The following is a 12,124-nucleotide window of genomic DNA, read 5'->3' as shown; positions in this document are numbered from 1 at the left end:
GTTGTGCATGGAGAGCACCAGTCTGTTGTTAATCATGTTGTGTATGGAGAGCACCAGTCTGTTGTTAATCATGTTGTGTATGGAGAGCACCAGTCTGTTGTTAATCATGTTGTGCATGGAGAGCATCAGTCTGTTGTTAATCATGTTGTGCATGGAGAGCACCAGTCTGTTGTTAATCATGTTGTGCATGGAGAGCACCAGTCTGTTGTTAATCATGTTGTGCATGGAGAGCACCAGTCTGTTGTTAATCATGTTGTGTATGGAGAGCACCAGTCTATTGTTAATCATGTTGTGTATGGAGAGCACCAGTCTATTGTTAATCATGTTGTGCATGGAGAGCATCAGTCTGTTGTTAATCATGTTGTGCATGGAGAGCACCAGTCTGTTGTTAATCATGTTGTGTATGGAGAGCACCAGTCTGTTGTTAATCATGTTGTGCATGGAGAGCATCAGTCTGTTGTTAATCATGTTGTGCATGGAGAGCACCAGTCTGTTGTTACTCATGTTGTGCATGGAGAGCATCAGTCTGTTGTTAATCATGTTGTGCATGGAGAGCACCAGTCTGTTGTTAATCATGTTGTGCATGGAGAGCACCAGTCTGTTGTTAATCATGTTGTGCATGGAGAGCATCAGTCTGTTGTTAATCATGTTGTGCATGGAGAGCACCAGTCTGTTGTTAATCATGTTGTGCATGGAGAGCACCAGTCTGTTGTTAATCATGTTGTGCATGGAGAGCATCAGTCTGTTGTTAATCATGTTGTGCATGGAGAGCATCAGTCTGTTGTTAATCATGTTGTGCATGGAGAGCACCAGTCTGTTGTTAATCATGTTGTGCATGGAGAGCACCAGTCTGTTGTTAATCATGTTGTGCATGGAGAGCACCAGTCTGTTGTTAATCATGTTGTGCATGGAGAGCATCAGTCTGTTGTTAATCATGTTGTGCATGGAGAGCATCAGTCTGTTGTTAATCATGTTGTGCATGGAGAGCATCAGTCTGTTGTTAATCATGTTGTGCATGGAGAGCACCAGTCTGTTGTTAATCATGTTGTGCATGGAGAGCACCAGTCTGTTGTTAATCATGTTGTGTATGGAGAGCATCAGTCTGTTGTTAATCATGTTGTGCATGGAGAGCACCAGTCTGTTGTTAATCATGTTGTGCATGGAGAGCATCAGTCTGTTGTTAATCATGTTGTGCATGGAGAGCATCAGTCTGTTGTTACTCCTGTTGTGCATGGAGAGCATCAGTCTGTTGTTAATCATGTTGTGCATGGAGAGCATCAGTCTGTTGTTAATCATGTTGTGCATGGAGAGCACCAGTCTGTTGTTAATCATGTTGTGCATGGAGAGCATCAGTCTGTTGTTACTCCTGTTGTGCATGGAGAGCATCAGTCTGTTGTTAATCATGTTGTGCATGGAGAGCATCAGTCTGTTGTTAATCATGTTGTGCATGGAGAGCATCAGTCTGTTGTTACTCCTGTTGTGCATGGAGAGCATCAGTCTGTTGTTAATCATGTTGTGCATGGAGAGCATCAGTCTGTTGTTACTCCTGTTGTGCATGGAGAGCATCAGTCTGTTGTTAATCATGTTGTGCATGGAGAGCACCAGTCTGTTGTTAATCATGTTGTGCATGGAGAGCATCAGTCTGTTGTTACTCCTGTTGTGCATGGAGAGCATCAGTCTGTTGTTAATCATGTTGTGCATGGAGAGCACCAGTCTGTTGTTAATCATGTTGTGCATGGAGAGCACCAGTCTGTTGTTAATCATGTTGTGCATGGAGAGCACCAGTCTGTTGTTAATCATGTTGTGCATGGAGAGCATCAGTCTGTTGTTAATCATGTTGTGCATGGAGAGCACCAGTCTGTTGTTAATCATGTTGTGCATGGAGAGCACCAGTCTGTTGTTAATCATGTTGTGCATGGAGAGCACCAGTCTGTTGTTAATCATCATGTGCATGGAGAGCATCAGTCTATTGTTAATCATGTTGTGTATGGAGAGCACCAGTCTGTTGTTAATCATGTTGTGCATGGAGAGCACCAGTCTGTTGTTAATCATGTTGTGCATGGAGAGCACCAGTCTGTTGTTAATCATGTTGTGTATGGAGAGCACCAGTCTATTGTTAATCATGTTGTGTATGGAGAGCACCAGTCTATTGTTAATCATGTTGTGCATGGAGAGCATCAGTCTGTTGTTAATCATGTTGTGCATGGAGAGCACCAGTCTGTTGTTAATCATGTTGTGCATGGAGAGCACCAGTCTGTTGTTAATCATGTTGTGCATGGAGAGCACCAGTCTATTGTTACTCATGTTGTGCATGGAGAGCACCAGTCTGTTGTTAATCATGTTGTGCATGGAGAGCATCAGTCTGTTGTTAATCATGTTGTGCATGGAGAGCACCAGTCTGTTGTTACTCCTTTCCAGGAAAACTGTGGTTCTTCCTTTTTATGCAAAATAGATTTTTTGTTTTAGTGTTTCTTCCGGGACCTGTTATTCTGTTATTCATTGAGGTAATTTCCAACCATAGTGAGTGTTGTACCTCTTTATTCTGAGAAGGAGGGAGGGAGATTTGCTGGAATTAAAAACTAATTAGGGTTGGGTTCCTTTCAAGGCCTGTTGAATGCAGCCACTGAAGAGTTCTGAATGAGTCTGTGTGTCTGTCATTCTCTCTCTTTCTCTCTGTCACTGTTTGTCTGGCTCACTTTCGTCACTTTCACCCTGACTGTTTCTTTTTCTCTCATCATTCTCTCTGTTTTCTCTCTACATGTCTCTCTCTGTCTCTCTCTCTGTCTCTCTGTCTCTCTGTCTCTCTCTCTCTCTCTCTCTCTCTCTCTCTCTCTCTCTCTCTCTTCTCTCATCATTCTGTCTTCTCTCTCTCTGTCTCTCTCTCTCTGTCTCTCTCTCTTCTCTCTGTCTCTCTCTCTCTCTCTCTCTCTCTCTCTCTCTCTCTCTCTCTCTCTCTCTCTCTCTCTCTGTCTCTCTCTCTGGCTCTCTCTCTGTCTCTCTCTCTCTGTCTCTCTCTCTCTGTCTCTCTCTCTGTCTCTCTCTCTTCTCTCTCTCTCTCTCTCTCTCTCTCTGTCTCTCTCTCTCTGTCTCTCTCTCTCTGTCTCTCTCTCTCTGTCTCTCTCTCTCTCTCTCTCTCTCTTCTCTCTACATGTCTGTCTCTCTCTCCCTGTTGTGTCCACTCCACCGTTGCCTAATTGTTAGTAGCGTTTGTTTTCTCCTTCTGTCCAGCCTCTCCTCTCCTCTCCTCCTCGGGTTAATGTGGGTGATGTGGGCCACACAGTGATTGAAAGGCTCTTTGACTTGCCTCTCCTTACCACTGAGCTATCCCACAATGCACTTCAACAATTTGCTTCAATACCTTTTATTTTTGATTAACTCTGTGCTTTTCTGGTACTATAGGCTTAGATTGTAGACGTAAGATTTCTCACACACCTCTTGAAATGAACAAGTCATACAGGCCAATATAATTCCCCCTGTTTCTATACTGTGGCCTGTCTGAAATGGAACATTTCACATCCCATAGGATCTCTCTCTCCTCAAAGACCTTATCACTACAGACATATCCACCACCACACCAGCTCTCCTGGGAAATAACAATGGAATGATTTACTCATCTCCTTGTACCTCCCTCTCTCATCTTCTCCCTCTCTTCTACCTCTCTTATCTTCTCTCTCTCTCTCTCTCTCCTCTCTCTCTCTCTCTCTCTCTCTCTCTCTCTCTCTCTCTCTCTCTCTCTCTCTCTCTCTCTCTCTCTCTCTCTCTCTCTCTCTCTCCTCTCTCTCTCTCCTCTCTCTCTCTCTCTCTCTCTCTCTCTCTCTCTCTCTCTCTCTCTCTCTCTCTCCTCTCTCTCTCCTCCCTCTCTCCTCTCTCATCTTCTCCCTCTCTCTCTCCCTCTCTCCTCTCTCATCTTCTCCCTCTCTCCCTCCCTCTCTCTCCCTCTCTCATCTTCTCCTCTCTCCTCCCTCTCTCATCTTCTCCCTCTTCTCCCTCTCTCCTCTCCCTCTCCCTCTCTCTCTCCTCTCTCTCTCCCCTCCTCCCTCTCTCTCCATCTCTCATCTTCTCCATCTCTCATCTCTCCCTCTCTCCCTCTCTCTCTCTCCCTCTCTCATCTTCTCCCTCTCTCCTCTCTCATCTTCTCCCTCTCTCCTCTCTCATCTTCTCCCTCTCTCATCTTCTCCCTCTCTCATCTTCTCCCTCTCTCCTCTTCTCCCTCTCTCATCTTCTCCCTCTCTCATCTTCTCCCTCTCTCTCTTCTCCCTCTCTCCTCTCTCATCTTCTCCCTCTCTCCTCTTCTCCCTCTCTCATCTTCTCCCTCTCTCATCTTCTCCCTCTCTCATCTTCTCCCTCTCTCATCTTCTCCCTCTCTCATCTTCTCCCTCTCTCATCTTCTCCCTCTCTCCTCTCTCATCTTCTCCCTCTCTCCTCTCTCATCTTCTCCCTCTCTCCTCTCTCATCTTCTCCCTCTCTAATCTTCTCCCTCTCTCATCTTCTCCCTCTCTCCTCTCTCATCTTCTCCCTCTCTCATCTTCTCCCTCTCTCCTCTCTCATCTTCTCCCTCTCTCATCTTCTCCCTCTCTCCTCTCTCATCTTCTCCCTCTCTCCTCCCTCTCTCATCTTCTCCCTCTCTCCTCCCTCTCTCATCTTCTCCCTCTCTCTCTCTCCTCTCTCCTCTCTCCTCTCTCATCTTCTCCCTCTCTCATCTTCTCCCTCTCTCCTCTCTCATCTTCTCCCTCTCTCATCTTCTCCCTCTCTCATCTTCTCCCTCTCTCATCTTCTCCCTCTCTCCTCTCTCATCTTCTCCCTCTCTCCTCTCTCATCTTCTCCCTCTCTCCTCTCTCATCTTCTCCCTCTCTCCTCTCTCATCTTCTCCCTCTCTCATCTTCTCCCTCTCTCATCTTCTCCCTCTCTCCTCTCTCATCTTCTCCCTCTCTCCTCTCTCATCTTCTCCCTCTCTCCTCTCTCATCTTCTCCCTCTCTCATCTTCTCCCTCTCTCCTCTCTCATCTTCTCCCTCTCTCATCTTCTCCCTCTCTCCTCTCTCATCTTCTCCCTCTCTCCTCTCTCATCTTCTCCCTCTCTCATCTTCTCCCTCTCTCTCTCTCATCTTCTCCCTCTCTCATCTTCTCCCTCTCTCCTCTCTCATCTTCTCCCTCTCCTCTCTCATCTTCTCCCTCTCCTCTCATCTTCTCCCTCTCTCCTCTCATCTTCTCCCTCTCTCATCTTCTCCCTCTCTCATCTTCTCCCTCTCTCCTCTCATCTTCTCCCTCTCTCCTCTCTCATCTTCTCCCTCTCTCCTCTCTCATCTTCTCCCTCCTCTCTCATCTTCTCCCTCCTCTCTCATCTTCTCCCTCTCTCCTCTCTCATCTTCTCCCTCTCTCCTCTCTCATCTTCTCCCTCTCTCCTCTCTCATCTTCTCCCTCTCTCTCTTCCTCTTCCTCTCTCACATCTTCCCCTCCATCTGTTCCTTCACTTACCTCTGTAAAGGTACAGAGCCCGGGTGGAGAAAGTTCAATCGCCAGCAAAGGTCCATGTGTTCTACATTGACTATGGCAACGTGAGTACCTTGATAGCTGTATCCCTCTCTATGTGAGTATGTGTGTGTGTGTGTGTGTGTGTCTGTTGTTCGTGTGTGTGTGTGTGTCCCTGTCTGTGTGTGTGTGTGTGTGTCCCTGTCTGTGTGTGTGTGTGTGTGTCCCTGTCTGTGTGTGTGTGTCCCTGTCCGTGTGTGTGTGTCCCTGTCCGTGTGTGTGTGTCCCTGTCTGTGTGTGTGTGTGTGTCCCTGTCCGTGTGTGTGTCCCTGTCCGTGTGTGTGTCCCTGTCCGTGTGTGTGTCCCTGTTCGTGTGTGTGTCCCTGTTCGTGTGTGTGTCCCTGTTCGTGTGTGTGTCCATGTGTGTGTGTGTGTCCCTGTTCATGTGTGTGTGTGTCCCTGTGTGTGTGTGTGTGTGTGTGTCCCTGTTCATGTGTGTGTGTGTGTCCCTGTGTGTGTGTGTCCCTGTTCATGTGTGTGTGTGTGTGTCCCTGTGTGTGTGTGTCCCTGTGTGTGTGTGTCCCTGTGTGTGTGTGTCCCTGTGTGTGTGTGTCCCTGTGTGTGTGTGTCCCTGTGTGTGTGTGTCCCTGTTTGTGTGTGTCCCTGTTTGTGTGTGTCCCTGTTTGTGTGTGTCCCTGTTTGTGTGTGTCCCTGTTTGTGTGTGTCCCTGTTTGTGTGTCCCTGTTCATGTGTGTGTGTCCCTGTTCATGTGTGTGTGTGTGTCCCTGTTCATGTGTGTGTGTGTGTGTGTGTGTGTCCCTGTTCATGTGTGTGTGTGTGTGTGTGTGTGTGTGTGTGTGTCCCTGTTCATGTGTGTGTTCATGTGTGTGTGTCCCTGTTCATGTGTGTGTCCCTGTTTGTGTGTGTGTGTCCCTGTTTGTGTGTCCCTGTTTGTGTGTGTGTCCCTGTTTGTGTGTGTGTGTCTGTTCATGTGTGTGTGTGTCTGTTCGTGTGTGTGTGTGTTCGTGTGTGTGTGTGTGTTCGTGTGTGTTCCTGTCTGTTCGTGTCTGTGTGTGTGTGTGTGTCTGTTCGTGTGTGTGTGTGTCTGTTCGTGTGTGTGTCCCTGTTCATGTGTGTGTGTGTGTGTGTGTGTGTGTGTGTGTGTCCCTGTTCATGTGTGTGTGTGTGTTCCCTGTTCATGTGTGTGTGTGTGTCCCTGTTCATGTGTGTGTGTGTGTCCCTGTTCATGTGTGTGTCCCTGTTCATGTGTGTGTGTCCCTGTTCATGTGTGTGTCCCTGTTCATGTGTGTGTGTGTCCCTGTTCATGTGTGTGTCCCTGTTCGTGTGTGTGTGTGTGTGTGTGTCCCTGTTCGTGTGTGTGTGTGTGTGTGTGTGTCCCTGTTCATGTGTGTGTGTGTGTGTGTGTGTCCCTGTTCATGTGTGTGTCCTTGTTCATGTGTGTGTGTGTGTCCCTGTTCATGTGTGTGTGTGTGTGTGTGTGTGTCCCTGTTCATGTGTGTGTGTGTGTGTGTCCCTGTTCATGTGTGTGTGTGTGTGTGTGTCCCTGTTCATGTGTGTGTGTGTGTGTGTCCCTGTTCATGTGTGTGTGTGTGTCCTGTTCATGTGTGTGTGTGTGTCCCTGTTCATGTGTGTGTGTCCCTGTTTGTGTGTGTGTGTGTGTGTCCCTGTTCATGTGTGTGTGTGTCCCTGTTCATGTGTGTGTGTGTGTGTGTGTGTGTGTCCCTGTTCATGTGTGTGTGTGTGTGTGTGTGTGTGTGTCCCTGTTCATGTGTGTGTGTGTGTGTCCCTGTTCATGTGTGTGTGTGTGTGTGTGTGTGTGTGTGTGTGTGTGTGTGTCTTGTTCATGTGTGTGTGTGTGTGTGTGTGTCCCTGTTCATGTGTGTGTGTGTGTGTGTGTGTGTGTGTCCCTGTTCATGTGTGTGTGTGTGTGTGTCCCTGTTCATGTGTGTGTGTGTGTGTGTGTGTGTGTCCCTGTTCATGTGTGTGTGTGTGTGTGTCCCTGTTCATGTGTGTGTGTCAAATCAAATCAAATCAAATCAAATCAAATCAAATTTTATTTGTCACATACACATGGTTAGTGATGTTAATGCGAGTGTGCGAAATGCTTGTGCTTCTAGTTCCGACAATGCAGTAATAACGAGCAAGTAATCTAACTAACAATTCCAAAAAAAAACTACTGTCTTATACACAGTGTAAGGGGATAAAGAATATGTACATAAGGATATATGAATGAGTGATGGTACAGAGCAGCATAGGCAAGATACAGTAGATGATATCGTGTACAGTATATACATATGAGATAAGTATGTAAACCAAGTGGCATAGTTAAAGTGGCTAGTGATACATGTATTACATAAGGATGCAGTCGATGATATAGTTACAGTATCAACGTATGCATATGAGATGAACAATGTAGGGTAAGTAACATTATATAAGGTAGCATTGTTTAAAGTGGCTAGTGATATATTTACATAATTTCCCATCAATTCCCATGATTAAAGTGGCTGGAGTAGAGTCAGTGTCATTGACAGTGTGTTGGCAGTAGCCACTCAATGTTAGTGGTGGCTGTTTAACAGTCTGATGGCCTTGAGATAGAAGCTGTTTTTCAGTCTCTCGGTCCCAGCTTTGATGCACCTGTACTGACCTGCCTTCTGGATGACAGCGGGGTGAACAGGCAGTGGCTCGGTGGTTGATGTCCTTGATGATCTTTATGGCCTTCCTGTTCATCGGGTGGTGTAGGTGTCCTGGAGGGCAGGTAGTTTGCCCCCGGTGATGCGTTGTGCAGACCTCACTACCCTCTGGAGAGCCTTACGGTTGAGGGCGGTGCAGTTGCCATACCAGGCGGTGATACAGCCCGCCAGGATGCTCTCGTTGTGCATCTGTAGAAGTTTGTGAGTGCTTTTGGTGACAAGCCGAATTTCTTCAGCCTCCTGAGGTTGAAGAGGCGCTGCTGCGCCTTCCTCACGATGCTGTCTGTGTGAGTGGACCAATTCAGTTTGTCTGTGATGTGTATGCCGAGGAACTTAAAACTTGCTACCCTCTCCACTACTACTGTTCCATCGATGTGGATGGGGGTGTTCCCTCTGCTGTTTCCTGAAGTCCACAATCATCTCCTTAGTTTTGTTGACGTTGAGTGTGAGGTTATTTTCCTGACACCACACTCCGAGGGCCCTCACCTCCTCCCTGTAGGCCGTCTCGTGTTGTTGGTGATCAAGCCTACCACTGTTGTGTCGTCCGCTGTTGATGATTGAGTTGGAGCGTGCATGGCCACGCAGTCGTGGGTGAACAGGGAGTACAGGAGGGGGCTCAGAACGCACCCTTGTGTGGGCCCCAGTGTTGAGGATCAGCGGGGAGGAGATGTTGTTGCCTCCCTCACCACCTGGGGGTGGCCCGTCAGGAAGTCCAGTACCCAGTTGCACAGGGCGGGGTCGAGTGTGGGTCTCGAGCTTGATGTGAGCTTGGAGGGTACTATGGTGTTGAATGCCGAGCTGTAGTCGATGAACAGCATTCTCACATAGGTATTCCTCTTGTCCAGATGGGTTAGGGCAGTGTGCAGTGTGGTTGAGATTGCATCGTCTGTGGACCTATTTGGGCGGTAAGCAAATTCAGTGGGTCAAGGGTGTCAGGTAGGGTGGAGGTGATATGGTCCTTGACTAGTCTCTCAAAGCACTTCATGATGACGGATGTGTCTGTGCTGTGGGCGGTGTCGTTTAGCTCAGTTACCTTAGCTTTCTTGGGAACAGGAACAATGGTGGCCCTCTTGAAGCATGTGGGAACAGCAGACTGGTATAGGGATTGGTTGAATATGTCCGTAAATATGTCCGTGTGTGTGTGTGTGTGTGTGTGTGTGTGTGTGTGTCCCTGTTCGTGTGTGTGTGTGTGTGTGTGTGTGTGTGTCCCTGTTCATGTGTGTGTGTGTGTGTGTGTGTGTGTGTGTGTGTGTGTGTGTGTGTGTGTCCTGTTCATGTGTGTGTGTGTGTGTGTCCCTGTTCATGTGTGTGTGTGTGTGTGTGTGTGTGTGTGTCCCTGTTCATGTGTGTGTGTCCCTGTTTGTGTGTGTCCCTGTTTGTGTGTGTCCCTGTTTGTGTGTGTCCCTGTTTGTGTGTGTGTGTCTGTTCGTGTGTGTGTGTCTGTTCGTGTGTGTGTGTGTCTGTTCGTGTGTGTGTGTGTCTGTTCGTGTGTGTGTGTGTGTGTGTGTGTGTGTGTCCCTGTTCATGTGTGTGTGTGTGTCCCTGTTCATGTGTGTGTCCCTGTTCATGTGTGTGTCCTTGTTCATGTGTGTGTGTGTGTCCCTGTTCATGTGTGTGTCCCTGTTCATGTGTGTGTGTCCCTGTTCATGTGTGTGTCCCTGTTCATGTGTGTGTGTCCCTGTTCATGTGTGTGTCCCTGTTCATGTGTGTGTGTGTGTCCCTGTTCATGTGTGTGTCCCTGTTCGTGTGTGTGTGTGTGTGTGTGTGTGTCCCTGTTCGTGTGTGTGTGTGTGTGTGTGTGTGTCCCTGTTCGTGTGTGTGTGTGTGTGTGTGTCCCTGTTCGTGTGTGTCCTTGTTCGTGTGTGTGTGTGTGTGTCCCTGTTCATGTGTGTGTGTGTGTGTGTGTGTGTGTGTGTGTGTCCCTGTTCATGTGTGTGTGTGTGTGTGTCCCTGTTCATGTGTGTGTGTGTGTGTGTCCCTGTTCATGTGTGTGTGTCCCTGTTCGTGTGTGTGTGTGTCCCTGTTCATGTGTGTGTGTGTGTGTGTCCCTGTTCATGTGTGTGTCCTTGTTCGTGTGTGTGTGTGTTCGTGTGTGTGTGTGTGTGTGTGTGTGTGTGTGTCCCTGTTCATGTGTGTGTGTGTGTGTGTGTGTGTGTGTCCCTGTTCATGTGTGTGTGTGGCCTTGTTCATGTGTGTGTGTGTGTGTGTGTCCCTGTGTGTGTGTGTGTGTGTCCCTGTGTGTGTGTGTGTGTGTGTGTCCCTGTGTGTGTCCCTGTGTGTGTGTGTGTGTGTGTGTGTGTGTGTGTCCCTGTGTGTGTGTGTGTGTGTGTGTCCCTGTTCATGTGTGTGTGTGTCCCTGTTCATGTGTGTGTGTGGCCTTGTTCATGTGTGTGTGTCTGTTCATGTGTGTGTGTGTGTGTGTGTGTGTCCCTGTTCATGTGTGTGTGTGTGTGTGTGTGTCCTTGTTCATGTGTGTGTGTGTGTGTCCTTGTTCATGTGTGTGTGTGTGTGTCTGTGTGTGTGTGTGTGTGTGTGTGTCCCTGTGTGTGTGTGTGTGTCCCTGTTCATGTGTGTGTGTGTGTGTCCCTGTTCATGTGTGTGTCCTTGTTCATGTGTGTGTCCTTGTTCATGTGTGTGTGTGTGTCCCTGTTCATGTGTGTGTGTGTCTGTTTGTGTGTGTCCCTGTTTGTGTGTGTGTGTCCCTGTTTGTGTGTGTCCCTGTTCGTGTGTGTGTGTCTGTTCGTGTGTGTGTGTCTGTTCGTGTGTGTGTGTCTGTTCGTGTGTGTGTGTCTGTTCGTGTGTGTGTGTGTCTGTTCGTGTGTGTGTGTCTGTTTGTGTGTGTGTGTGTTCTGTTCATGTGTGTGTGTGTCCCTGTGTGTGTGTGTCCTTGTTCATGTGTGTGTGTGTGTGTGTGTGTGTGTGTGTGTGTGTGTCCCTGTTCGTGTGTGTGTGTGTGTGTGTGTGTCCCTGTTCGTGTGTGTGTGTGTGTGTCCCTGTTCGTGTGTGTGTGTGTGTGTGTGTGTGTGTGTGTCCCTGTTCATGTGTGTGTGTGTGTGTGTGTGTCCCTGTTCATGTGTGTGTGTGTGTGTGTCCCTGTTCATGTGTGTGCGTGTGTGTGTGTGTGTCCCTGTTCATGTGTGTGTGTGTGTGTGTGTCCCTGTTCATGTGTGTGTGTGTGTGTGTCCCTGTTCATGTGTGTGTGTGTGTCCCTGTTCATGTGTGTGTGTGTGTCCCTGTTCATGTGTGTGTGTGTGTGTGTGTGTGTCCCTGTTCATGTGTGTGTGTGTGTGTGTGTCCCTGTTCATGTGTGTGTGTGTGTGTGTGTGTGTGTGTGTGTGTGTGTGTGTCCCTGTTCATGTGTGTGTGTGTGTGTGTGTGTGTGTGTGTGTGTGTGTCCCTGTTCATGTGTGTGTGTGTGTGTCCCTGTTCATGTGTGTGTGTGTGTCCCTGTTCATGTGTGTGTGTCCCTGTTCATGTGTGTGTCCCTGTTCATGTGTGTGTGTGTGTCCCTGTTCATGTGTGTGTGTCCCTGTTCATGTGTGTGTGTGTATGTCCCTGTTCATGTGTGTGTGTCCCTGTTCATGTGTGTGTCCCTGTTCATGTGTGTGTGTGTGTGTGTGTGTGTGTGTCCCTGTTCATGTGTGTGTGTGTGTCCCTGTTCATGTGTGTGTGTCCCTGTTCATGTGTGTGTCCCTGTTCATGTGTGTGTCCCTGTTCATGTGTGTGTCCCTGTTCATGTGTGTGTCCCTGTTCATGTGTGTGTGTGTGTGTCCCTGTTCGTGTGTGTGTGTGTGTGTCCCTGTTCGTGTGTGTGTGTGTGTGTCCCTGTTCATGTGTGTGTGTGTGTGTGTGTGTGTGTGTGTCCCTGTTCATGTGTGTGTCCTTGTTCGTGTGTGTGTGTGTGTGTCCCTGTTCATGTGTGTGTGTGTGTGTGTGTGTGTGTGTG

At 48.3% G+C, this 12,124-nt stretch overlaps 1 protein-coding gene across 1 annotated transcript in view; it reads left to right on the top strand.

The window, feature by feature from the left end:
- Nucleotides 1-12,124, top strand: part of LOC121839793 (staphylococcal nuclease domain-containing protein 1-like) — a 283,991-nt gene that overhangs the window by 202,001 nt on the left and 69,866 nt on the right. The window contains exon 5 of the mRNA XM_042300487.1: nt 5,484-5,553. Within this exon, the coding sequence (XP_042156421.1) occupies nt 5,484-5,553 (70 nt within the window). The remainder of the gene's footprint in view (nt 1-5,483; nt 5,554-12,124) is intronic.

Source organism: Oncorhynchus tshawytscha, linkage group LG17 (assembly GCF_018296145.1).
Source record: "Oncorhynchus tshawytscha isolate Ot180627B linkage group LG17, Otsh_v2.0, whole genome shotgun sequence".
Lineage (NCBI taxonomy): Eukaryota > Metazoa > Chordata > Actinopteri > Salmoniformes > Salmonidae > Oncorhynchus > Oncorhynchus tshawytscha.
This window is presented reverse-complemented; position numbering and strand designations above follow the sequence as displayed.